Source organism: Silurus meridionalis, chromosome 25 (assembly GCF_014805685.1).
Source record: "Silurus meridionalis isolate SWU-2019-XX chromosome 25, ASM1480568v1, whole genome shotgun sequence".
NCBI lineage: Eukaryota > Metazoa > Chordata > Actinopteri > Siluriformes > Siluridae > Silurus > Silurus meridionalis.
Window position 1 is genome coordinate 4,187,211 of NC_060908.1, and position 23,945 is coordinate 4,211,155.

General features: G+C 39.3%; 2 protein-coding genes across 12 annotated transcripts in view; one reads left to right on the forward strand and one right to left on the reverse strand.

Moving 5' to 3' along the window:
• cd180 (CD180 molecule) overlaps positions 1-17,512 on the forward strand; it is a 40,948-nt gene extending 23,436 nt beyond the window's left edge. For 2 of the 3 annotated variants that reach the window (XM_046839878.1, XM_046839877.1), the window contains exons 2-5: positions 10,232-10,247; positions 13,163-13,262; positions 13,854-14,014; positions 14,236-17,512. In XM_046839878.1, the coding sequence (XP_046695834.1) occupies positions 13,170-13,262; positions 13,854-14,014; positions 14,236-15,976 (1,995 nt within the window). In that variant the 5' untranslated portion in view covers positions 10,232-10,247; positions 13,163-13,169 and the 3' untranslated portion in view covers positions 15,977-17,512. Of the gene's footprint in view, positions 1-10,231; positions 10,248-12,154; positions 13,263-13,853; positions 14,015-14,235 lie in introns of those variants that run through there. The other variant, XM_046839879.1, reaches the window with a different exon arrangement.
• A 51-nt stretch (positions 17,513-17,563) lies between these two features.
• mast4 (microtubule associated serine/threonine kinase family member 4) overlaps positions 17,564-23,945 on the reverse strand; it is a 74,400-nt gene continuing 68,018 nt past the window's right edge. For all 9 annotated transcript variants that reach the window (XM_046839874.1, XM_046839875.1, XM_046839872.1 and 6 more), the window contains one exon: positions 17,564-23,879. In XM_046839874.1, the coding sequence (XP_046695830.1) occupies positions 23,011-23,879 (869 nt within the window). In that variant the 3' untranslated portion in view covers positions 17,564-23,010. The remainder of the gene's footprint in view (positions 23,880-23,945) is intronic.

Genomic DNA, 23,945 nt, shown 5'->3' on the forward strand with positions numbered 1-23,945 from the left:
GTGTTAGTGTGTGTGTGTGTATGTGTGTGTGTGTGTGTGTGTGTGTGTGTGTGTGTCAGTGATTAGGTTAGTACCAACTTTAGTTTAGTTTTAGAAAGTTTTTATATCATATACTAATAAGCAACTCATTTAGAACATTTATATTACCCCTTTTAGCAATTTATAGGCCTACAATTAATATGGTTTTAATAAAATATTATAAATATGATGCGTTATAGATTTGAAGTATCATCTATGCATGGCCCTGCTGATTAGCACTCATTTTAAGTTTCATGCTCAGGCTATGGATTCTGTGTTACTTTGTGTTTTGCTTTTTGTCTTCTGTTTTGTATGTTTGCACTTGTAATAAATTACCTGCACTCACATCCGCCTTCCCGCTTCATAACCTGACAAAGTACATACCGTAGAGTAGATGCAGATGTGTGAATAACAATCGAATATAAAAAGTATTTGTAGTAATGATTATTTAATGATAATGGTAGTAAAGTGCAATTGTTTAGTTATTAGGTGGAGGCTGGCAGTTAATGATTAGTAGCTGAGATCAGCATTAGAACAGATGAAGTGGGAAAAAAACCTGTGCAGTGGCTGAGCTTGTATTAGTGAATGCCATGAATATAGACATTGTTATGTCATATCGGGTTCTCAGCCGGCTTTGGAGATTAGTGAATGCTTGGTAATTTGAGACTGATTGTGAAAAACGTTTCTAAAGCTGATATGAAGTCCAGGTTTAATCCATTTGGATCTCTGCAATAGATTTACATACAAATTTTCTACATAAATGATAAGTAGAACCCGCAAGCCTTCCAGGAAGCCTGTCAATCAGACAAGTGTCTGCCGTATGAAATCGGTTCAATCTGTAAAACAAGTGAACCAGAATTTGTGAAGAAATGTTGTAAAGAACAAGCCCACTAACGTCCCCTAATGATGCACGTCGGTTTTGTGGCACTTCAGCGAAGCTCACCTACGCTTTTACCTACTTGCTAAGTTAATCACTCTGCAGGAGCTTAGAACATGACCTGTTTTATTCAACATGATCAGTACCTTTTCTTGTCAATAAGGTCGATTGGAATTGCAGAGGCTCTGAGTAAGGTCATGTTTCCATGTAACAGTGGCTCATTAATGCCGAAGCTTTCTAATTGCCAAGGTGTACTATCTCAGCCTCTGATAAAATACGCACCTGTGACCCATATGCACCAATTACACTGTCCATTGCACTTGAATTCACTGTAGATACATTTTACAATCCTGCAGGATCCCTGCTGCTCAGACTGACTGGTCAGTGAGTAGCCGTAAGTGGTTTATATGATAAAAATGCCCCATGTGTGAATGTGTGTGCATGGTATGTCCTCCAGGTGTGTTCCTGCTTTATGTCTAATGGTTTCATTTTAGACCGACAAGGATGAAGAGGGTTAGTGAGATGTCTTGGGTAATTTATAGCTAAATATAAACTCAAAATTGGGGATAATAAGAGGCATACTGTATAGATATTTACTTTCTGCCAGCCAGAAATTGCAGAACTCATCAACTTCCTTACATTCCTGTCCGGAGCTAAACCATTTCTGGAACAATCTGAATGACCATGCTTCTTTTATGATAATGTATTGTCCTAATATAAAAAAATAGTGTTTTGGAAAGTTATAACTTCTATCTCAATTAAAGACTGAGTTTACAGAAAATCCTGCTCTATCGTTGCTTGTTTCCGCTGTGTGGCTGAAAAACGCAGAAGGCTGAGGCTGAACTGGATCTGACCAGATGAAATCCTGCTGTTGTTATGTAACCAGGGCTAGCTGAGGCCACTGATTATAAGGATCTGGCTTTACGTAATGGGACGCCGTCTTTGTCTCTCTAAATACAGGTTAGCTCACAGGGAGGAGGATTAAGCCGGGGGGAAGCAAAGGGCACGGAAATATGTTATTGATGCGACTTTGCTGTCGCCGGGTGGTATTTTACATTTTATAACACAGGAAGGTATCTCTGGAACACATTCTTTTACATAGTTTCACTCCTGCTGAATTCAGGTAGTTTTTTTTTTAAACCACCATTTCTAAGGCTTTCTGGCAGGTGTCAGAAAACCTCATTTGCAGCAGCTTTTTTTACATCCTGAAAATAAATCACCATAAATTGGGCCCTAATGCTGCATTTCAGAATCAGCTCAGAAATGAAAGCTTGATTGAATCCATTCATGCGTGCAAAGGATTATTGGTAGGAGTGCAACATGACACTGTGACATGATGAATGAAAATGGTAAATGCATTCATTTTCTCTCTTTTCAAACCGAATCATTCTCACTTATAAACTTTATGCTGTGGAACCGCTTTTACCAATTTAGCCCTATTCAGATTGGATTCTTTTTACATGAAGTGGTGGGATAATGCAATTATTACTGATAATACGCTTGGGATTTTACGGTACACTCAACTTATCTTGGATGCCGAAAGTCGGAATTCTAAACAACGTCGTTTTTTGGACTGATAAAGTTGGGAGGAAAAATATGGTCGATTTTATAGTCATCTTTTGCTAGCAAAAAAAGCTAGTTGTCCAACTGTGATGAGTGATGCGAATAGGTCTGCATATTGATAGTTGAACTGTTGAAGAAGTGCTGCTTTGTTAATGCTTTTAACAGCCATGTTGATTTGACATCACTTGCAGGACACACAGTTGAGAAGACGGTACTATATTCTTGATTAGGTATTTCAAGCTGAAGGGAGTTCCCATAGTCAGAGGTAGGTTTCAGTTTCATGTTTCTATATTTGCATGCATCTGGAAAGATTATCCAATGTTTTGTAATAAAGAAATAACACCAAGTAACATATATCCTTTCCAAATTGAGGTGTTGGAAAAGATTTCATTACATTTATAGCATAGAGTTAATTAGAGCGTTTGAGGGTTGAGGTGCAGAGAACTGAACTCACTAACTTCTGATCCAGTGTCTAATGTATTAATCACTGAGTTACCAACTAATGCTTTTCTTCAGAAAGTAGTGTAAAACAGTGTTCAATTGAGGCATAAGCCATAAGGCATTAGGGACCCCCATGTCAAGTAAAAAATAGACTTAGGGGGGTCCCCAAGATTATTTTAGTAAAAAATATATGAATTACATAACCACTGGGGACCCCTCCCTAAGACTTGACTCAATTTGAGCACTGGTCTAAAATACAGAACAGTAAAATGGCATTTAAAAGAACTTCTTAATGAACCAGTTGATGGTTTGAGATAAGTTATTAAGTTCTTGGCAGAGGTATCGCTGAAAAACCCACGTTACGATCAAGTGATTGACACTGATATGCATAAATGGTGAAAACACTCCATGGTAATTGATCATCATTACAACATTCCTTAACAGACACATATCTGGAAACCTCATCCCATCCAAATAGTACTCTAGATAAGAAATCCTTTGGACTGACCCCAGTGTTACCTCAAGGTCTTCACCAGGGTCATGACCTCAAAATAACTAAAAGTGTTGCCTGATCTGTAAGTTTTTTGGGAAAAAATCTTGCTCAGTGTCCTACTAATATCAGCTGTGGGTCTTATAAACTTATAAACTCTCCCTTTAGGTCCATCAGTCTATAAAATTACTTTAAACCAACAATATTTTGTGTTGAATAAGTGACAAGTCTTTGTGATCATTCTGGACAATTCAATCATGTTAATGTAGGTGTATGTCAGTTGTCATGAAGGGTTATGTCATGAACACTGTTCTTGGGTAAATCTGTCCAGTCATGAAACCATATGTAAAACATGACATATCCCTAATGCTCAAGTTAATATATCTAAAATGGGCTTAGGTCGGACTCATTAGGCGTTATGAACCCTGTTTTAGTGTCACTCGGCTCAGAAAGTGACTTTATATCAACAATGTTTTCACTCGAATCAGTGACACCAAACAAGTCTTTATGATTGCTGTTGCATGCTGGGATAATCCATCATGTTCAAGAACAAGAAGAAGTAGAATAGCATTTATTTGTCACATATACATTACAGCAGAGTAAAATTTGTTCTTCGCATAACTCATCTTGCTCGGAAGCTTGGGTCAGAGCGTAGGGTCGGCCATGAATCGACGCCCCTGGAGCACAGAGGGTTGTTCAAGGACCCAAAGGTGGCAACTTGGCAATACCAGGGCTTGAACCGCCGACCTTCCGATCAGCAGGTTTATGTCAGTTGTCTTGAAAAGCATATGTAAGCATTATGAACATGGATCTCAGAGAATATCTCTAGCAATATTCTGTGGTTAAATAGATTATATTTATCAGCACTGAAGGCAATGTCCTCATCGATGCATTGTCTTGAGGCAATGTCCTTATTAATGAATTATAATCACACTGTCACACTGTATTACCTTTTAATAACGTTTATTACTACACAAACATCTTGTTTTTGTTTAAACGATTGACGTTACAGCTACATAAAGAATTACATTAAGGAAATGCATTTATGGATTAAAAAAATTATTAAAAAAACGTTTTCTTTTCGTTCGCAGTCAGGCTTGAGTGTGAATTTAAAAGTGCGAGTCGGATTTCTTCGTTTGTGCAGAACTCTGGCATGCTTATATTACTGTAGCCAAATGCTCATACCATGCTTTCATTAAAGTTTCCCTCGCTTCCCAGGAAAGAGTAAGTCACTGGAAGGTCACTGTATGGCTTCCAACGCTTAGATAAACAGGTTTTATTATGGTTTTATTTGGCCCCTGGTACTCGAGACTGTAGAGGCCTCTGTATACAGCTAATTTAGAACAGACACGGAGCAGAGGGTGGACTGTTGTGGTTATGGCAGTGCAACGTTCCCTCTACCTGCCCCTAAGGTGCTGCCACTTTTAAAAAAATAATTCCACCAACCAACAAAAGCAATTATGTTTTCCACACTCACGCAATTCCCTTAGAATAGAGTTTTATAGGAACTATCTAGGCAGTTACCAGGCGGTAAAGTATGTACCGTGCAGTTTGCAGAGGGCGAAACATTATTGCTGGCGGTTTTGGGTCGCTTCCAGTCAGGGAGGAAAATCAAGACGAGCTATATTTTTTGCCATGAGGGCAAAACTGGGCAAAACTCCAGACTTTTACTAGTGTACTAGCCTATCACAATAATTCCAAGAAATCGGATAGAAATAATGCACTGGTGCTGTGTGGAATCACAAGGTGGTTTTTTGAAAGTGTGTGCAGTAAATTAAGGATGATAAAACATGCCAGTTTTGCTTTTCAGGATGCTATCTGAGCTTCCATGCATGCTCATGTGACACGCTGTGGAGGAATCTCAAGCCTCAACATGACCACTTTGATCTCAGCATGGCGTGCATGCTGATTTCCAAAGCAGCCGACGAGTTTTACATCTTCAAAGATATCTAGTGATCAGAAACGCTTCGAAATGCAATCCCCAAATGCCAGTTTGAAAGATTTCGGAGAATTCTGAGTAACTTTCCCCTAAAACACATTTCTCTCTCTTTTTTTCTTTCTATCTCTTTTTGTCTTGATTCCTATTAATCAGATGTTGATAAAGCAGAAGTTCTGAAATCCATTTTAGCCCCAAGTCCAATCATAATGCTCTTCATACATTATTTTATTATACAGAAACATGAGCGATTCAGCATCATTGAAAGCAGTCGCCATTTACAGAGAGACCAAACTATAAAGTTCAGACACTTTGGAGTTTGTTGAGCTTCTTTTTTTTGGCCTTATTAAGTTCATGGCATGTCTTCACTTGTCACAAATCACAACATGAAGGTTACATGGAATAAACAGGGAGGCCATGAGTGAGACAAAAAAAAGTACTGCTTCTCCTAAGATAAACAGTGAATGAGGGAGGTGGGAGGGAGATTTGGAAAATTGGGTCCCTGGAGAGAAGCTGTGTGTGTGTGTGTGTGTGTGTGTGTGTGTGTGTGTGTGTGTGTGTGTGTGTGTGTGTGTGTGTCTGTGTGTTTATCTCTTTCTGTGAAATAAATGTTCAGTAATGTTAATGATAGGATTATTCAACAGGGACATTTTGCTCATCCAGGAATTACAACTTTTAGTGAAGAAAAAAAAAGCATCTGGAATGGTTTCATGTTGTCAGCATTCTCTAAGCACTCGAGTGAAAGCGTTCACACACACATATACACACACACACAAAGAGCTTTAATCAGCCTGTTTCTTCATCACTTCTCAAACAAAGTGTTAACTTGAATTCACTCCCCCACACACAACTTGCTACGTTTGTTTTTTTCTGTTCATGTCAACTGGCCAGAGCGTTCACATTTCAAGCCCAGGCTTTGATAATGAATTGCAACACAGTGCTCAGGGGGCTCGGGGGGCTCAGGGGCTGAGGTCTGGCCCTTGCTCAAGTCACAAAATGTACTTGAACTAATTGCGAGCGAAGTTAAAACAGGCCAGGGAGGATTTATGCACTTCTCAGATTTGCCTAGCATTCAGCAGGATTGTGTCGGGAGGAAGTGCTGCAAGATTCCTCACTTAAACCCTTCACCGGCTGAGGAACTGCCTTTATATACACATACCGCAGAGAAGCGATCCTTTTTCGGAGTCCTTATTCTGCCTTATCAGCTCATGAAATTCCAAAAGTGAAAGTGTGTTGCGCAATGTTAACATGGAGAGTATGAAACCGATAAACCAATGAATTACCTTTGTTATATAATCAACACTGAGGTCTTGAATTACAATATTGCAACACATCATCTGTACTATCCCGGGAACACTGGACGCCAGACAGGGATTTTGGGAAGTTTAAACACACGATTATGCCTACAGCAAATTAGAATGGTTAATGCTAATGCTAATGTTTTTTGGTGCGGTGGAAGAAAACCGGAAAGCCAACACAAAGAGAGTAGCCTAGTTAGATGATCTCACTGAAGACGGCATAAAACGTTTATTTTCTTTTTAAAAACTTTTCCTTATCTGTTTATCTTTTTTTAATCAAAACACTATCATTCCTATGATAGTAGTGGACCTTCTGAAAGCTTGGCCAAATCATTTTTTTTTTTATCCTGATAAGAATGGCTTCTTTCACCACCCCCACCCCATTCACCAACGCATTCACCACCTACAGTGTTTAATGTAATTGTATGCTGTGGCCTCAACGGTCAACGAATTTACATCCACACTGACACCTATAGGAGATTTTCAAATGATTACTGTCATTGTGGAAAGAATATTTTCAGGAAGAATGTTGGGATTTTACAGACCTGCAGGACCTGCTCCAAAACGCTCTGAAGATGTTTTGGCTGGATGTGGTACCATGACTCTATTAAGACACTTTCTAGATTTATTTATTTATTTGGTTATTTGGTTGGATTGTTGGATGGATGGATGGATGGATGGATGGATGGATGGATGGATGGATGGATGGAAGAACGGCCAGTCATATGTGATTTTCCCCCAAACTGTTCCCACAAAGTTGGACTCCACAGTTGTATAAAATGTCTTTGTATGTGGTAGCATGACATTTTCTCTATACTTCACCTAGGAGAACCAAACCTCTTCGAGCATGACATTGCCCCTGTGCACAAAGCCAGCTCTATGATTATTTGGTTTACATGGGATGTAGTGGAAGATCTGAATTGGCCTCCTAGATCTATAAACCCTATTGAACAACTTTGGGGATGAATGTGAATGCTAAATGCACCCCAGACTTCCTCACCTTACATCAGTACCTGTCTTTACTAACACCCTTGTGGCTGAATGAGCATAAATTTGTAGCGGTTATTCTAACAGCAAGTGGAGACCAAATGTGGAATGTGATTTTCAAAAAGCACATAAATATCCAAAAAATAATAAATACAAAAAATATCCTAGACAGCAGCCTGAGCTCAGGACTAAACTCTAGGTCTGTGGGACAAATTCAGAAAAAATAAAATTTCTAGGAATGTTTTCAGTCCCACGTTTCCTAGAGGCACACAAGCAATCCACGTCGTATCTCTGTGTCCTTGGTGATTAACCCAAACAGTCGACTCAGGTCCGTGTGAAAATGATTTTCTGCTCTCAAACTACTTCTAATTGTATTTGGGAAACCAGGACAGACTAACTAGATGCCACCTAATGTTTATTATGCTTTTATTATGTTTCTTTTTTTTTTAATGGAACAGTTTACCCAGCATGCCATGAGTGAGTGTGTGACTGGAGTGTGTTGAGAGGAGGGGCTGAGATTCATATATAGGAGAAAGGGTTAATTATGGTAAATTATATTTCATTTTATGCATTCCAGACTATAATGAAAAGGAGTGTGAGAATGATTTACAGTAGTGTAGTGTGGTGGTGGGGTTAGGTGGTGCTTGGAATGGGTGGGGGCAGGGGGACCAGTCAGAAGATGCCTGCTGTCTGTCTTTGTTCATACCAGAGACCTCGGCCTCACACAGCCGCCAGTTAAAGCTTAAATAAGGTCGTAAGCGGTAAAGACAAGGGGCCCACCAATCTCATTCTGGATGAAACACACACACACACACACACACACACACAGAACCCAGTTATTCAGCTTGTAACTATGACTGTGACCATGTCATGGATCAAGATTACTCCATGAAAAATCAACCATGTGCAATTATTCTAGAAAAAGGAATTAGCACCTGCAGCACTTATTCTCATGATTAGTATTCAACTTGAGATCATGTGAACAGAACAAGTGATGATGGAAACCAAAACTGATCAGTGCAAAATCATTCAAAACCACAGTAACCTAAATATATTTTGACAGAGAGAGAGAAAAAGAGAGAGAGATGATAGATAGATAGATAGATAGATAGATAGATAGATAGATAGATAGATAGATAGATAGATAGATAGATAGATAGATAGATAGATAGATAGGGACACCTGACTTTTAGATACTAAACATTCAGACAGACAGACAGACAGACAGATAGTCTGACACATACAGATAAACAGAATGATAGATAGACTGAACTGACAGACAGACAGACAGACAGACAGACAGACAGACAGACAGACAGACAGACAGACAGATAGATAGATAGATAGATAGATAGATAGATAGATAGATAGATAGATAGATAGATAGATAGAGAGATAGATAGATAATCTGATAAACAAACTATTTTCCTCATGAGGACAGGCCATATAAAGTTATCATTTGTTTTTGTAACTCTTGACATTTGGCAAGAATTCACAATATATAGTATCTGAATAATTGCAACTGTCACAGGAAAATGTTTCGAGTCTGAAGAGATGCATCTCTTATGCAAAAGTCTAAGAGAGGATGATAAGGGGACGACTGTTTATAGCCGAGAACACAAACTTCCTTGTTTCTTTGGCGACCCCACAATAGTAAAGATAATAAATCGTACCATGTGATGTTATTTATCAAATAAAAAATATGTCTAATTACAGAAATAAAACAACAGTATGGAACAGGCAATTACGGGAAAAGAATGCAAATCGAGCAGTGATATTATATCTGCTTTATCAGGCCTTTTTGCTTTTGATTTGTTACCTTTTATAGCAAATGAATAAGGGTATTACTGCTTACTGAGGCAATGGGGAAAGGAAAGTGGAGTGTAGGAGTTTATTGTTCATCGGATTCGAGAGGAAAGAATGATGCCACTGTCGTGCTTCCGGCTTAAAAACATAACACTTGTACTTAGATAGATCATTTTTCTATTTAATTTTATTTAATGAAGAGAGAGAATGAGAAAGAGAGAGGAAAGCGTAAGTATAAGTGGGCTGGAGTGTATGTGCATGGTCATGGTCACGACTGCAGCGTACGTGGGCGCCTGGCTGAAGGGTGAGCGTGTATTCTGAGTCACGACTAAAGGTGGGATGCTGTTCTACTGAACTACTGAGAGGACTAAAGAACAGATACCGGGAGTGTGTGCTTTACAGAAGAGCGAATATGTGCATCTGTTCCTTTTAATGTACTATTGAGAGAAATGTTTATGAAAATAGGAAAATTACAAAAAGAAACGTTTTACGTTTTAATGCTTAACGATTCTAATAAAACAAGTTTTTGTTTAATTAAATACAGTGGATCCTGAAATACATCTTTGGTGAAGCTTCAGCTTTTATGCTACTCAAAAAAAAAAAATAGACATCCAATTAATTAGCCTTCGTCTTCAGTTGCCATCATTTCATTATTATATCTTTACCATTCATTAGAGTTCTGCTTTCTCTTTTCACTCAACTCAACTCAACTCAACTCAACCCAACCCAACTCAACTCAACTCAACTCAACTCAACTCAACTCAACTCAACTCAACTCAACTCAACCCAACCCAACCCTTATTGTCATTCTGTAGGTAATGTACAGACAGAGTAAGTAAAGTCCGAGTGCACAGTCAGAGTGATCCTGTACATTTGTATGCAATGTCCATTGTGTAATGTTTAACAGAATTATCACTGTCTACAGTAAACAGTAAGTCCCTGAGTGCAGATGTCTGCAGATGTGCAAGAGTGTCCACGCCAAAGTGGCAGAATGCGAGTGGGCATTAATCTCTATGTTATGTCCATTAATATCCATAGTGCACAATTAAGAGGGAGGAAGCAAAGTCATGGGTGGCACCAGGATGCGTAGGGCTCTGACAGCTTGGCGGAGGAAGCTCTTCTTCTTCTTTTACCTCTTCTTCCTCTTCCTCTTCTTTTTTTGTTCTCTTAAATTTTTTGGAAAGATGAGGATCTCTGTAGGTGGCTTCTTGGTATAGCATAGCAATAATTAATCAATCAATCAATCTATCTATCTGTCTGTCTGTCTGTCTTTCTGTATGATTAAACAATCTGTAATTGGGTTTGTGGTAAAGTATTTAAATAATAAAAAGAAAAACACAAACAATAATACATTTTTGTTGTTTATTTATCTACTATTTCTTTAATTCTTTCTTTCTTTTGTAAGTAAAAAAAATATTGGTACTTGAACCAAGTTGTTAAAACGAAAGATATTATTGAAATGAAATTCAATAACAGATATTTTCAGTCTACAAGTAAATAAATCAGCCACATTGACAATAAAACTCTTGACCACAACGTCTACAATGTTTCATTACAATTCGACTTTTTTTCTGGTCACTTCTTCTTTTCTACTATTATTACTTCCCCCCATGTTGCTTCCTGTAATGTCTTTGAAGAGCAAAAAACAGATTTTATTTGATTATTTTTTCTCTTATTTTATCTCATACTCTTGTCTTCTTCTTTATGCTCATGAACAACTCCATGCTGTGGAACAGAAACAGACAGAATCAGGTTTAATCGAAATGTGAACAAACACCTTCTGCAGGAATCATTGCATAATGTGAACACACAAAAGCTTTATTTACATTTAGTGAGGTAACTGATTAATGTAATGTACACACTGCATTTCACACAGAGCCAAGAACTTCATCATGTCAACATTTCACCCTTTTACAATCTTAAGCCAAATTGGGTGTGTATTAATGATTTCAGTGCAGAAAACAAGCTTGTTCGTCTGAAACGTTTCTCTGTATTCATAAGCAAATGATCAGGACTGGATATCACTCAGATCTGAGGAATGTGGCAATGAGAAAGTCTCTCAGCTCACAGCCTGTACAAGACGAGAGAAAAAAATGGGTTGATAGTGCCCCCTGTTGGTAGTTTGCTTAAGAGCAGAGTGAGACATGATACACATCCGTCAAGTAAATGTACAGATGCTCATGTTTTAAAAGACTCTGGTAAAAGTTGAAGTACTGACTATATTTTTTTACTCAAGTTAAAGTAATGAAGTTTGGGTTCGGACAAGTATTTAAGTAAAAAGTAACCATTACTACTTCCTGTTGTAGTGTCACATTTGTAACTGAACCTTACATCATATTGAAATCAGGGCTGTCAATCGATTAAAATATTAAATTGCGATTAATCACATGATCGTCATGAGTTAACTGAACATTTAACAACAATTAGTCGTACATTTTTATCCGTTCTACCTTAAATCAATACTTTTCACATTTTTAATACTTTAATCAACATTGATAAATATGGATGCTTTATGCAAATGTATTTAAATTATTAGTGAAACCATACTCAATTAAGAGCATGAAGACAAAATATTCTTGTAAATGTTTTAAAGTAATATTTGTGTTTTTAATGACAAATTATCAGGATACCAAACGGAACCTTTGCTATGTTTCCACACGGACGGATAATGAGGTGATACCAGAGAAACTGTACCTCTCCTAACTTTTATACTGATTACATAATCAGAGAATATAATTTTTTAAAATAGACATTTCAAGCTTTTTATTCATATATTTATGTCTGTGAGGTGAATATTTACTAAAATTCAGGTTGTTTATTTATGTCTGTGAAGAGAGATGACAGAGACGGCAAAGAGCGCCCCCTGTCTGTTTTCTTAATTTTACAAAAGCACAGCGTTTTGTTGTTATTATGAGTGTATACAAATTAAAGTAAACCCCTTACAGATTCGAATAATGTATTGCTCTTATCTGTATGATCAAAAATAATAAAAAGTCAAATAATTGAAGTTCGTTTTGGCGATTTGAGGAAAATATTCCACAAAACGCGCCAGCGCATTTGTTGACCCTAGAGGGTTCATTGTTGATGGATGGATGGATGGATGGATGGATGGATGGATGGATAGATGGAAGGATGGATAGCTAGCTATCGATCGATCCAATAAACAAACCCTTATCCTCATGAGGAAGATATATAACCTATACTTGGTCACCATTTGTGTTTGCAATCCTGACATTAGGCAAGACTTTGTTATATACAGTATCTGAATCATTGTAAAAGTGATACAATGGTGTTTTGTGTCTGTAGGGATGCATCACTTGTGCAAATGTCTAAGAGAGAATGATAAAGGAAACTGGAGTGAGAATATTTAAACGTCATTGTTTCTGGGTGACTCCATAACATCAAATAATAAATAGTACCATGTGACATTATGTAACAAATAAAAAAATGTGTTGAAAAGAAATAAAACAGTTTAAAACTTGTTTTCATTGGGAAATAATGAAAATTGAGTGTCCACCAGCCATTAATTATGCACTCTAAAATCCAAACTCATTTCTTTACACCAAACCACTATATTTCAGGAAGTGAAATTGTAACAGTGTTTCCCCTTTACTTAACAAAAAATCAGCGTGACACGCACCAGTCAGTAAAACTTCTTTTTTTGTGTGTGTGTGTGGCTAGATAAAACAGGTCACACCAAGGCTGATATTGATGGGAATGAGTTAAGTTTTATGTTCTGCAAACAGCTCGAATATGGAGAGAGTGTTCTATCTCTGCTTTGGAGCTGGAATTTACTTCCTGGCGTGTGCTGAGACGATTCCATGGACAAAGAAGCAATGCTTAACTGTAAGCCTAAACCCTTTTTTCCAAAATGTTGTAGTGGTGTTAGGTTTTTCTGAATTTCATTCATGCATGTGCACGCACACACACACACACACCGACAGACAGACTGTCAGACAGTAAGAGAGAGGCAGACACACAGATAGACAGAATGATAGACTAAACTGACAGACAGACAGACAGACAAAGTACAATCAGTAACATTTTTAGCCTTGCCGGATTTTTCTAACCTGTGTATAGGGTTGTAGAGTGGCCTTTTATTCTGAGGTGGATAGATGATTTTGACAACAGATAAGTGCTCACTAACACAGATTTAGACAGATTTGTGATCAATATTTGAGAGAAATAGGCCTTTTGTGTATATAGAAAAAAACATTCATAATTTTGTTCAGTGTAAATATAATAAATACACATAACTGTTTATTCATTAGTTAATTGGTCTCTATTAAACACAGTATGTGTTATTGTGTAGTTAGTACATCAAAAATGTGCATTAGCAACAATTTCCTGTTTGTATTCACTCCCAGTATACTTACACATACAGTTTACTGATTTAATTCTGATAAAAATCTCCTTTTTTTTTTTTTTGTGACTTAGAATGCAGATGGTTCTGACTGTAGTGGTTTGGCCCTGCAGCTCATCCCGGATGAAATCCCAGACTCCATCAAAACTCTCGATTTCAGCTTCAACTTCCTCCCAACACTGTACAATTCAACTTTCCAGAGACTCAGGAATCTAGTTTCACTGGATTTAACAAGGTTAGAAGATAACAAAAGCCTCACAGGCACATAGGAGTACAATAATTACGATGTTGGACATTTGATCGGAAGGTCATGAGTTCAAATCCCAGCACCATCAAGGCTTTGACTGTTCAGTTATTTTTAAATATTGTAAGGGGGTCTGTCAAATGCCCCTAAATGTGAATCATGGACTTGAGTGTTTTGATTCAATTTCAACCGAATGATTTTTCTTCACACAGGTGCAGCATTAATTTCATCTACGATGACGTCTTTCGATATCAGTTCGATCTCGAGACTCTCATTTTGGTAGCAAACCCGCTGAGCTTCATATCAGACCGTGCTTTCTCAGGACCCCTGGCCATAAAATACCTCGGTCTAGCCGGTTCAACGATAAACAGTCTTATGGACATCCCAACCGACCATCTTGATTTTTTGGAGACTCTGGATCTTCGAGGAAGCGACCTTCACAGCTTAGACGGCCTGTTGAAGTTACCACGGCAACAATTAAAGAGGCTTATTTTTGATTTGAATTTGATTGAGAACATTAGAGCAGCAGACATGGAGACACTCCGTGGGACAAGAGACCTGGAGGTCAGCTTTAAAGGAAACAATCTTGTTGACGTTGAAGCGGGTGCTTTTCAGAACTTAGACTTAGGCAGCCTGGATTTTAGTGGCTGCTTCGACAAGATGCATATTTCTATCCTGCTGAAAGGGTTAGAAGGAGTGAGAACGAATAAACTGCACTTCGGGTTATTCGAGGACAGCTCTAAGGGCTACATCATGCCGTCGGATCTTCAGTTCTTCTGTAACATATCCGCCATCGATGTCAGTTTTCAGATGCAATATTTTCCAGGTCTTACAAATGCAAGTTTTGAGTGCTTTGCAGAAATTCAGAAGTTAGACTTCACCAGAGCGCACCTTTCCAGATTTCCATCCAACTTGAGCAACCTGTCCATGTTGTCTCACCTGATACTGGATATGAATTCTTTTACGAGCGTGTGCGACATTAATCCAATGAACTTCCCCTCATTGACGCATTTATCCGTGTCTAGAAACTCAGAATATCTTCACTTCAAAGACAACTGCTTGGAACCTCTGTCCCATCTGGTGGAGCTCCAACTGAGCCATAGTAATTTGATGACTGGGGATGTTTGCTGTAACAAACAACTGGCCGGCCTCCGAGAACTGAAACTGCTAAATCTCAGCTACAACTTCCTCATGAAGTGGGAGCCACTGCCGTTTAACGCAACCCCAAACCTCGAGCATCTCGACTGCACCAAAACCCAATTCCTCCTCAGCAGCAGCTCTCCGTTTATCAAACTGGAAAACCTTCAAACTCTAAATCTCTCATTCACGCACCTGAATCTGTCACGCAATGCTCAGTTGCTGAAAGGTCTGTCCAAGCTACGAGAGCTACACCTCCGAGGGAACGCTATACAGGGTGGAGTTCTTGCCAAAACAGAGAACTTTGATTACGTTCCTCTTTTAAAAAACTTGCACCTGTCTTCTTGTGGAATCGCGCAAATCAGAGAAGACGTCTTTAAAAACCTCGCAAAGCTCCAATATGTAGATCTGAGCGAAAATCAGCTGGCTGTACTCAGCCTTGCGGCTTTCTACTCGTTAAACCAGATCCAACTCAACTTTGGCAGCAATAAAATCATGGTCGTGGACGTCAATGTTGTTAAAGACTTGGGGACAAGCAGCAGCATTGATCTGAGCTCCAACCCTCTGGCCTGTGATTGCACCAATTATCAGTTCATTATGTGGGTTAAAGACAATGTTAGGAAGATGAAACGCGTAGGCAAAACGGTGTGTGACGCCACGGCAGAGAGGATTGTAGATGTAGATCTGAAGTGCGTCTCTTCAAGCCGAGCGTTAGGGATTGTCCTCGGAATTGCAATAACAATTGCGCTTATAACAGTTCTGGGATATTTTGTAAAGAAAGGTCAGTCACAATACAGGCCTTACTCAAGACTGTAGACATACTGTATAAAATATATTTTTTTCATAAGGAATTATACCTAAGATTACATGCTTTTAAAAACATAGAAATAAAAAAATTCATACCCTGTAACATAGCTTGCTAATCCCTGATCTTAATTAAATGATGATTAAATTTGCAATAGCTAGCTTGCCACTACCTGCTTTTAATTCAAATATATAATGCTGATATTCATATTTTATAGATTAGTTCGTTTGCTTGTATCTTGATTTAAGATCCTTAGATTGACATCTTTACAACTTTCAGCTTTCTAGTACTCGTTTTTAGTTCAATGATACTCATATTAGCTTGTGCTAACCTCCTTTTAATTCAATTATATGATACTTAGATTGACATTAGCTTTCTATTCCCTGTTCTTCAAAAAACAATGCGTAGAATTGCTTTATCAATTGATGCTCGTTACCTAGCGTGCTATTGCTCGCTTTCCTAATGCTTTCCTTAATGAAGCATTGCTAGCTTGCTAGTACCTAATTGTTAAAATTAAGCTTAGCCTAACAATAGTTAGCTGGCTAATTGTAACAAGTTGTAATTAAATGATCAATAGATTTTTAATCGCTCGTTGTTAGTGCCTGTTTTTAGTTAAATGATGATTATATTAGCTTGGTAGTGATGTGTCTAATTAAATGATGCTTAAAGTTACATTAGCTAGTTTGCCAGTATCGGTTGGGGATACAAGTCCCTGAACTGTCGGGCCCTTGAGCAAGGCCCTTAAACTTCTTAGCTCCTGGGTTAAGGTATTATGTCTGATCTCAGCTTTCTAACCATTTAGGATATTCGATGAAAGAATAAAAGCCTTCTTTTTTTTTTTCTCTATACAGTCCTGTTTCTCCATCTGTCTGTTTTACGTTACAAAAAAGTGCTGATGTCATGAAGTTTGGCACTGTTTACCCAGTTTACCCTGAAACAGTATTTTTTTTTCATATTCCTAATTGAACCGCACTAATAATTCAACATGTTACTGAAGTAAACATATAATATTGTGTCCTTTCAATAACGTTCTAAAAAAGATTTGTTTTACATTTATTTTAAATAAATAAAAAAAAAAAAGCTGATTGGTGAATAATTTCAACAAAAACAACATGAATTTGATTCAAGGCTTCATTACAGAACCCCGTCCCCGATCATTTTCTTTTCTATTTGATTTGATTTATTACTATATAAAAGTGACCAGCTATAACTGTTTGAACAAAAGTGGAATAATTTTTTTTTATTGATTTTGTATTCTGCATTTTTATTTTGTAAATATTTTTTAATAAAAAAAAACACCTGATACAAGAGTAGAGGTTGGAAATCAGGCAAATCTGATACCCGTGTTTATAATTGCAAATAAAGCATGTGTCATGTCATAAAAAATTGTGTCATGTGATCAAATAAACTGTGTTTATATTAATGAATTAAATAAATTTTTCACCTGGGCTTTTCTTCTGTTGCATCACGGCTGTCCATACATCGAAATATGTAGAGATATTTGTTATCCATCTTAAGTAAATATAAATGTTTTTCGTGTAGGGATAAGAGCAGCGTTGATGTTCCATACTATCGCACATGAAAGAAAGACAGAAGCGTAATGTCATGCCTGTTTATTTTCAGAATTATACAATTTTTTTTTAGAAGTATAAATATTTTGTATAGAATACAACATCTATGACATCCATAGAGCTTCCATTGGGTGAAATACAAAACTCAAAACCACGTATCTTATTGCACAGATTCTAAAGACGGACGACGATGAGAAGACGACTGAAGCAGGGCCGTTTACACAAACACTAGCTTCACACAATGAGAGACAGAAAAAAAAAAGAAAGAAAAGAAAACGTATCAGAAAAATACGCCAGGGCCGGGCGACAGAATCACGACAGATAGATCAGACAAACACCCCAGTCTTCGACTTGAACGACCTGCTGGTGAATGACGCCATGCGAAACCCTACAGGACACATGTCCTGCCACGTGGAAACACGTTTGGCAAATGAATTCGCTCTTAACACAATATTCAAAATATACATCCAGGAATTCGCTGTAAACAAAGAAATGTGCTTAATGGTTTTACATCAGTCATCTCCAAACCAAACAAACAAACAAACAAACAAAAAAAAAAGGTATGGGGATCGAAAGACAATCCATCGACTAAACATTTAATAGAAACAGTTTGACCACGTTCGCGTTCCTGTAACGGTCCTGTCTTTCATTCGTTCTTTATCATTTGCAAAGTAACATTAACGATAAGGTGCGTTTTGTCTCCTCGTGCTACAGACATGACGTTTGCCAAGCTTCGTGAGCTAACCCCGCCTAAAATCTCTCAAATTCATTCAATTTTCAGAACGTGAATCTCTTTAGATTTTCCTCTGACTCGTTTGACTCATTGTGTATTGACTCACGTTCAGTTCCTAAGCTTTGTATAGTCCTTGCGATCTACAGATAACTAGAATATTACTTTAATAGAATAGCACTAAAAATATCTTGTCAGTTAAGTTTATATGACATAAAGGACTCATTACTGTAGTCATTTCACACACACACACACACACACACACACACACACACACACACACACACACACACACACACACTTGCAAAATGATCAAATAGCATCTTATTAAATGTCACGTGTCATTAACGTGTACTTGGAAGTTTCACAAACTGACTGGATGAAGACTTCAGAGACGATACACACATTTACAGTCACATTGTCTTTGAAACTAACGATTTTGGACAGATTTCCGTCTCTTGTTTAAAGGTTACAGCTAACGGACAGTGCAAGAAAAAAAAAAACTAAAAAACTAAAGAAGAGAAAACACCAGATTATTATTACATGTCCTACTCTTATAAGTATTATACATTGTACTTGACTGACCGAGTCAATAAACGAGACGAGACACAGGAACACTAGCTGAAGGTCATGACTGGGAAAAAAGTGCACCCTGACTGTGAAGAAACATGGCCAGCGTTTCCTTTGCAATCTGGGTTTTACATTAGTAGGCGGCCACATGGGGGAAACAATAGCCCTAAAATCCTTTTATGAGAGAAATGTGAGAAAAAAAATATAATATCAGAATGATCATACACAGGGGATGCAAACTTTTAAACATTCACCTTCTTTTCGTTTGAAATAAAAATAGAGCTTTTGCACTAGTTAACATTCCATTGTTCTATCTTTCGTTTAAGTCGCAACACTCCAAGGATATCTGAAGTGTTTGTTTTTTTTTTTTAAACACGATTGCCTGTACGAGTGCGATTACTGCTTTTAGTGCCTGTGGAATTTCAAGTATAGATCACATCAGAGGCCAGGGATCTCGCGGTCTCGTTTTTCCCCTCGATCTTTCCCCACTAGCTTATTTCGGGTGGCGTTGTGAAAATATTCGCTGAGCAACCAACGTTACAGTATACAAACATTTATGACATAGCAAAATATATACATATAAAACACACGACACTCATATTCAGAATCGTAGTTCTTAGCGTTTGTCCAACGACACATTGCTTTATGTACAGTACAGTTGCATAAAAATGAGTCTTTCAGTAAATGCATGTGAAAGGAATGTGAATTTCGACACAACCTGCTAAGAACAGCAAGCTGGGCAGCCCGAAAAAAATACTCTAAGGCCCCTTCCACTATATATGAAACCAGAACCCTAAGATGATTCCATTATAAAATAGTTCTAGGTGAGAAGCACGGGATAAAGCGTGCGTTCCCTCGGCCCAAAACACACTTCGCCCTTTAAGCAGGTCAAAGCGAAACGAGAACGAGAATAACGACGATGAAGTGGTAAACGACGTCAGCGTCAAATGTCCCCATGACTCCCCCTCCCTCCCCCCCACATGAACTGTGTGTGTGCTGAGAGATCAGCAGCATTGCTACAAATACTTCATCAGTGGCTTTTAAGTATGAGCAAAACCATTGTAATTCACTTCGACCTTCGTACGGATCGTTATTATATGAAAATTCGAAAGTCCGACGACACTTAAACAACACGAGTTCTTGTTTGGTACAATCAGAATTGGCACGGTTCCTTTTTTACGACTCGGAGGCATCCAATCCCTCGAGGTCACATGGATTGCACACTGTGCACCGCACTACCTCTTTTTTCTCGCGGTGCACAAAACTACAAAAACGACAATCAGCAGCAAAATCAGGTACATTCAAAACGAGAATTCTTTCAAAACATACCACAGCATACGCGCAAGCTTTCGCCCCCTCCATGAAACACTGAAGTAACAGCTTCATCGGTCCTCGGAAATGGAAGGTGCTATAATACAATGCATGAAAACTTAAAAAAAAAAAAAAATCAAATAAAAGGATTGCCTTACAGTCTTTCTTGGTAAAGGTGACTTGGCAACCTTCGATATCCCCACAGTCACTTTTTATTATTCGAACCTCGGGGCAGTTCTTTGGACTGCTTGACGCGAGGTGAATCCTTTTCAGGCACCGCACCTTCCTTCGCCGGTGCTATAGATTTTGGCGAGTCTTTACGGTTCACTTTTTGCGAGGAGTCAGTTGGCTTTGAGGTCTCCGCCATAGCGCCGGTACCCTTTCCAGTAGGAGATCCGCTTGGTGTGTGAACCTTAACGCTAGGTACGATTACAGGACCGATTTGAGAGCCTGTCTGGGGCAAGTTCTCTCTATGGGGTTGAGATTTAGATGGAGGAAGTGGGGACTCTCGCTCATCCTTTGGTTTAAGATCGGCATTGTCTTTGATGAGCCGCAATGGCGCTTTGTTGTCATGCGCCCCTCTTTCTTCAGTCGCTTTCCCACTCTGATGTGAAACAGAAGGGGTTTCTAGCTTGGATTTGTTCTTGGAACTCGACAGGCCTTGTTTTGCAGTAGAACTAGTACCTGATGGTTGAGGTGGTTGTTTTTTGGTTGCAGTAACAACCTCCTTCTTGCAAACATCAGGTACCGGCTTGGTGATCTTCTGACTAACTGCATCGGTAATATTTTTGACTTTTATCTTTTCTTTAAGCATGTTTGCTGACTGAACTTGCGCAGCTTTGGCAACGGAATCCTGATTTGACTTGTTGGGGAGCATTTGACCTCTGTAGTTGACCTCTGCAGTACTGCAAGTCTCACTTGGCATAGCGCATTTGGCGTCCTCTTTCGAAACTGCTATGATTTGTGCCGTTTTATCTTTAGTTGATGTCATTTTGGACTCCTTACTCCACCCTTCTGGGACTATACAAGTCTTATGATCCTCATCCTTGATTTGAATTTTGACTGCACACGGCTCCTGGCATTGAGAACTGCACCTTTTTCTATCTTCCACCCCACCGTTTTGTGTTTTTACATGGTCATCATCTTTGGAGCGAGCATCTGAAATTTTCAAACTGTTTCCTGAGCCGGAATTCTTAACCGATTTTAATGTTTCTTGCTGAGAATGTTTACTTGCACTGCTCTCGGATTTGACTTTAACAGATGTCAGTGGACTTTTGGGTACAAGCTGGGGTGACTGTAGAACCACAGCAAAACTAGTCTTTGAAAGAGCACATTTGGGAGATGCATCGTTTTTTCTATCCTGTCTGGTTTGAGGAGGTGGATCTGGAGGCAACTTGATATCTGGGGCTGGTGAAGCTGCTGAAGAAGATGACGATGTAGTCGACACTGAGGTTAAAGCTGAACTATGTGGAACAGATACATTTGCTTTGTCTAAGCCCTCTGAGTGCATCTGTTCTTTCACGTTTAACACTGGAGTGCTATTTATTGAGGTCTGTTCATGTATCTTCTCTGAAATCTTGGGTACATTTTGAGCTATGCTTTCTGGTTTCTTCTGCTCACTCACCCCAATGCCACCGGTTGAATCCAAATCTGACTTCTGTGCACTTAATGTCCTATCTGGTTTTGGAGGCAAATATAGTGCTGAAGCCACTGTTGAACAGTTTTACAGTGATGAACCTCCTGTGGAACCACATTTAAGCCCAGTGTATTCAACGCTTTATCTTTCTCTATGATCAGATGGCTGTTATTTACAATGGCCTCCTCCAAGTTCTGTGCTCTGTCAAAAATCTCACTCACATGTTTATCAACTCCATACACATCTGAGGAAATGGATGGGTTTTGCATGATGACCCGGTCACAGGTCAGTTGTGTCTTTGTCTCTACAGTGTTGTTTTGAAAAGTAGATTTTTCCTCTGGATTTTCCATCTCATCATCTTGATCTTCGTTGCTGACCTCCCGTATCGAGGGCGTTTTTCCACAAGCGAAATGAGTACAATGTCGCGCAGGCCTCATCTCCTGAACTGCTTTCAACTTAGTCTCTGGTTTTCCACCTGCTGACAAATCTATCGGCTCGATTTTACTGGATACGGCCTGTAATCTGATCTCTTCACCCTGCATATTTTTGTCAGGATTGCCTTCATGGCTAACTGAACAAACAAGACTGTCTCGACTGCATGTGGGTTCTTCTTTTCCTGCATTTTTGCTGCTTGAAGCACCAAGAGTTTCCGTCTCAGTAGCAGTCTGAATCTGTTTATTTGTGGGCATCTGGTGCTGCTTTTCACTCGAGGTTTGCAGAGTTGGGCTCAGACCACCATCAGTTTGGCTGTTGGCTATTTTTGAGAGACATGAATCGGTTTTGGAGATCCGGGGGCCAGAGAGAAGTCCTATGTCCAGTGTGCCCTTCAATGGTTTTAGGGAAGACACAAGTCGTGCCTCCAATTTGTATTCAGATGAAGTTTTTCTGATGGACCCCTCTGTAGATGAGATAATCTGAAGCTTTTCTACGGCGCTCTCCCCTCGTGGACTAAATAACTTAGGGCTCAAGGAATCAGTGCTAATTCCAGAAGTGGAAATTCCAGCAGAATCCAGCTGTAGGCTTTTTGACCTTGTGGTATTAAAGTGAAGGCTTTCATGGAGACCAGGGGTTATTCGACACATACAGTCCTCACGCTCCTCAAAGGATTGCCTTTTTCGTGCAAATTCCATATTAGGAGTTTTGAAATCAAGTCTGTCTTGTTTACTGCTCTCTTTAATCTGCCAAGCCAGCTGTCTGTCTGACTGGGATGGGGCTGACCTTATTCCCTCATTTAACAATGAGACAGGGTCCCCAGTGTTGCTCATGGAGTCTGCAATGCTCGCATGCTCTCGTGTTCAGTTTTTTATACAGAACATCTTTGACTGTAGCACTGGCAGCTTTGTTTTCGACAGAGCAACACCCATTGGCGCTTGGGCTAGATTCAGACTCCTGAATAGCATCTTGCTTTTGCAGAGATTCTCGCCTCTCATGCCAGTCCTGTCTTTTTGCTACCACTTTGGCTTTCAGTTTCTCCTTATCAAGATCCTCCACCATTTCTTGGCGACCAACCTTACGAGTCACGGGCCGCTTTAGGCAGCCTTGCTCGGCAGGCCTTACTCGGGTGATGGCGTGAAGTTCACAAGAACTCTCCTCCACACACTGAAGTGTGTGCTCGCCTCCAGATGCAACCCCAGCCTGAACTTCCTCTTGGGTCACCTCTAGACTGTGTTTCCGGGAGCAGAGGTGCTTTTTGTCCCCTGTGTAGGATGGCGAGAGTTTTTCCTCTGACTGAACCCTCTTAAGGAGAGGGGACCGAGGGGGTTCGGCGCTTTTGGGGCGCACCATGTGCCTGACGATTGTAGGGGGTGAGTGCATCTTGGCTGAGAAGGTCTGAGTAGTTTTGGAGCTTCCTAATGAGTGAGTGAGTAATGGTGAGGGAGATCGCTGGGGGGAAGTGGGCTGAGGGGTTGGGGAAGGTGTTCGGGCCAGAGGGGACAGCGGGATGCTTCCTGCTGATTTACGGCGGCTTTGACGAAGCCGCTGTCCGGGCAACTTGGGGCCCAAACCGTGCAAAGTGTTAGGACGAACATGGCCAGAGCCAGCAGGGGAATTTGGTGCACTGGAGCTGGGGGAACTGCTCTGAGAGGATGTGCCACCTGAAAATATGATAAAAAAAAATGATTGCTGTGTAAACAAAAGCAACTCAAAAGCAAACTGACTTG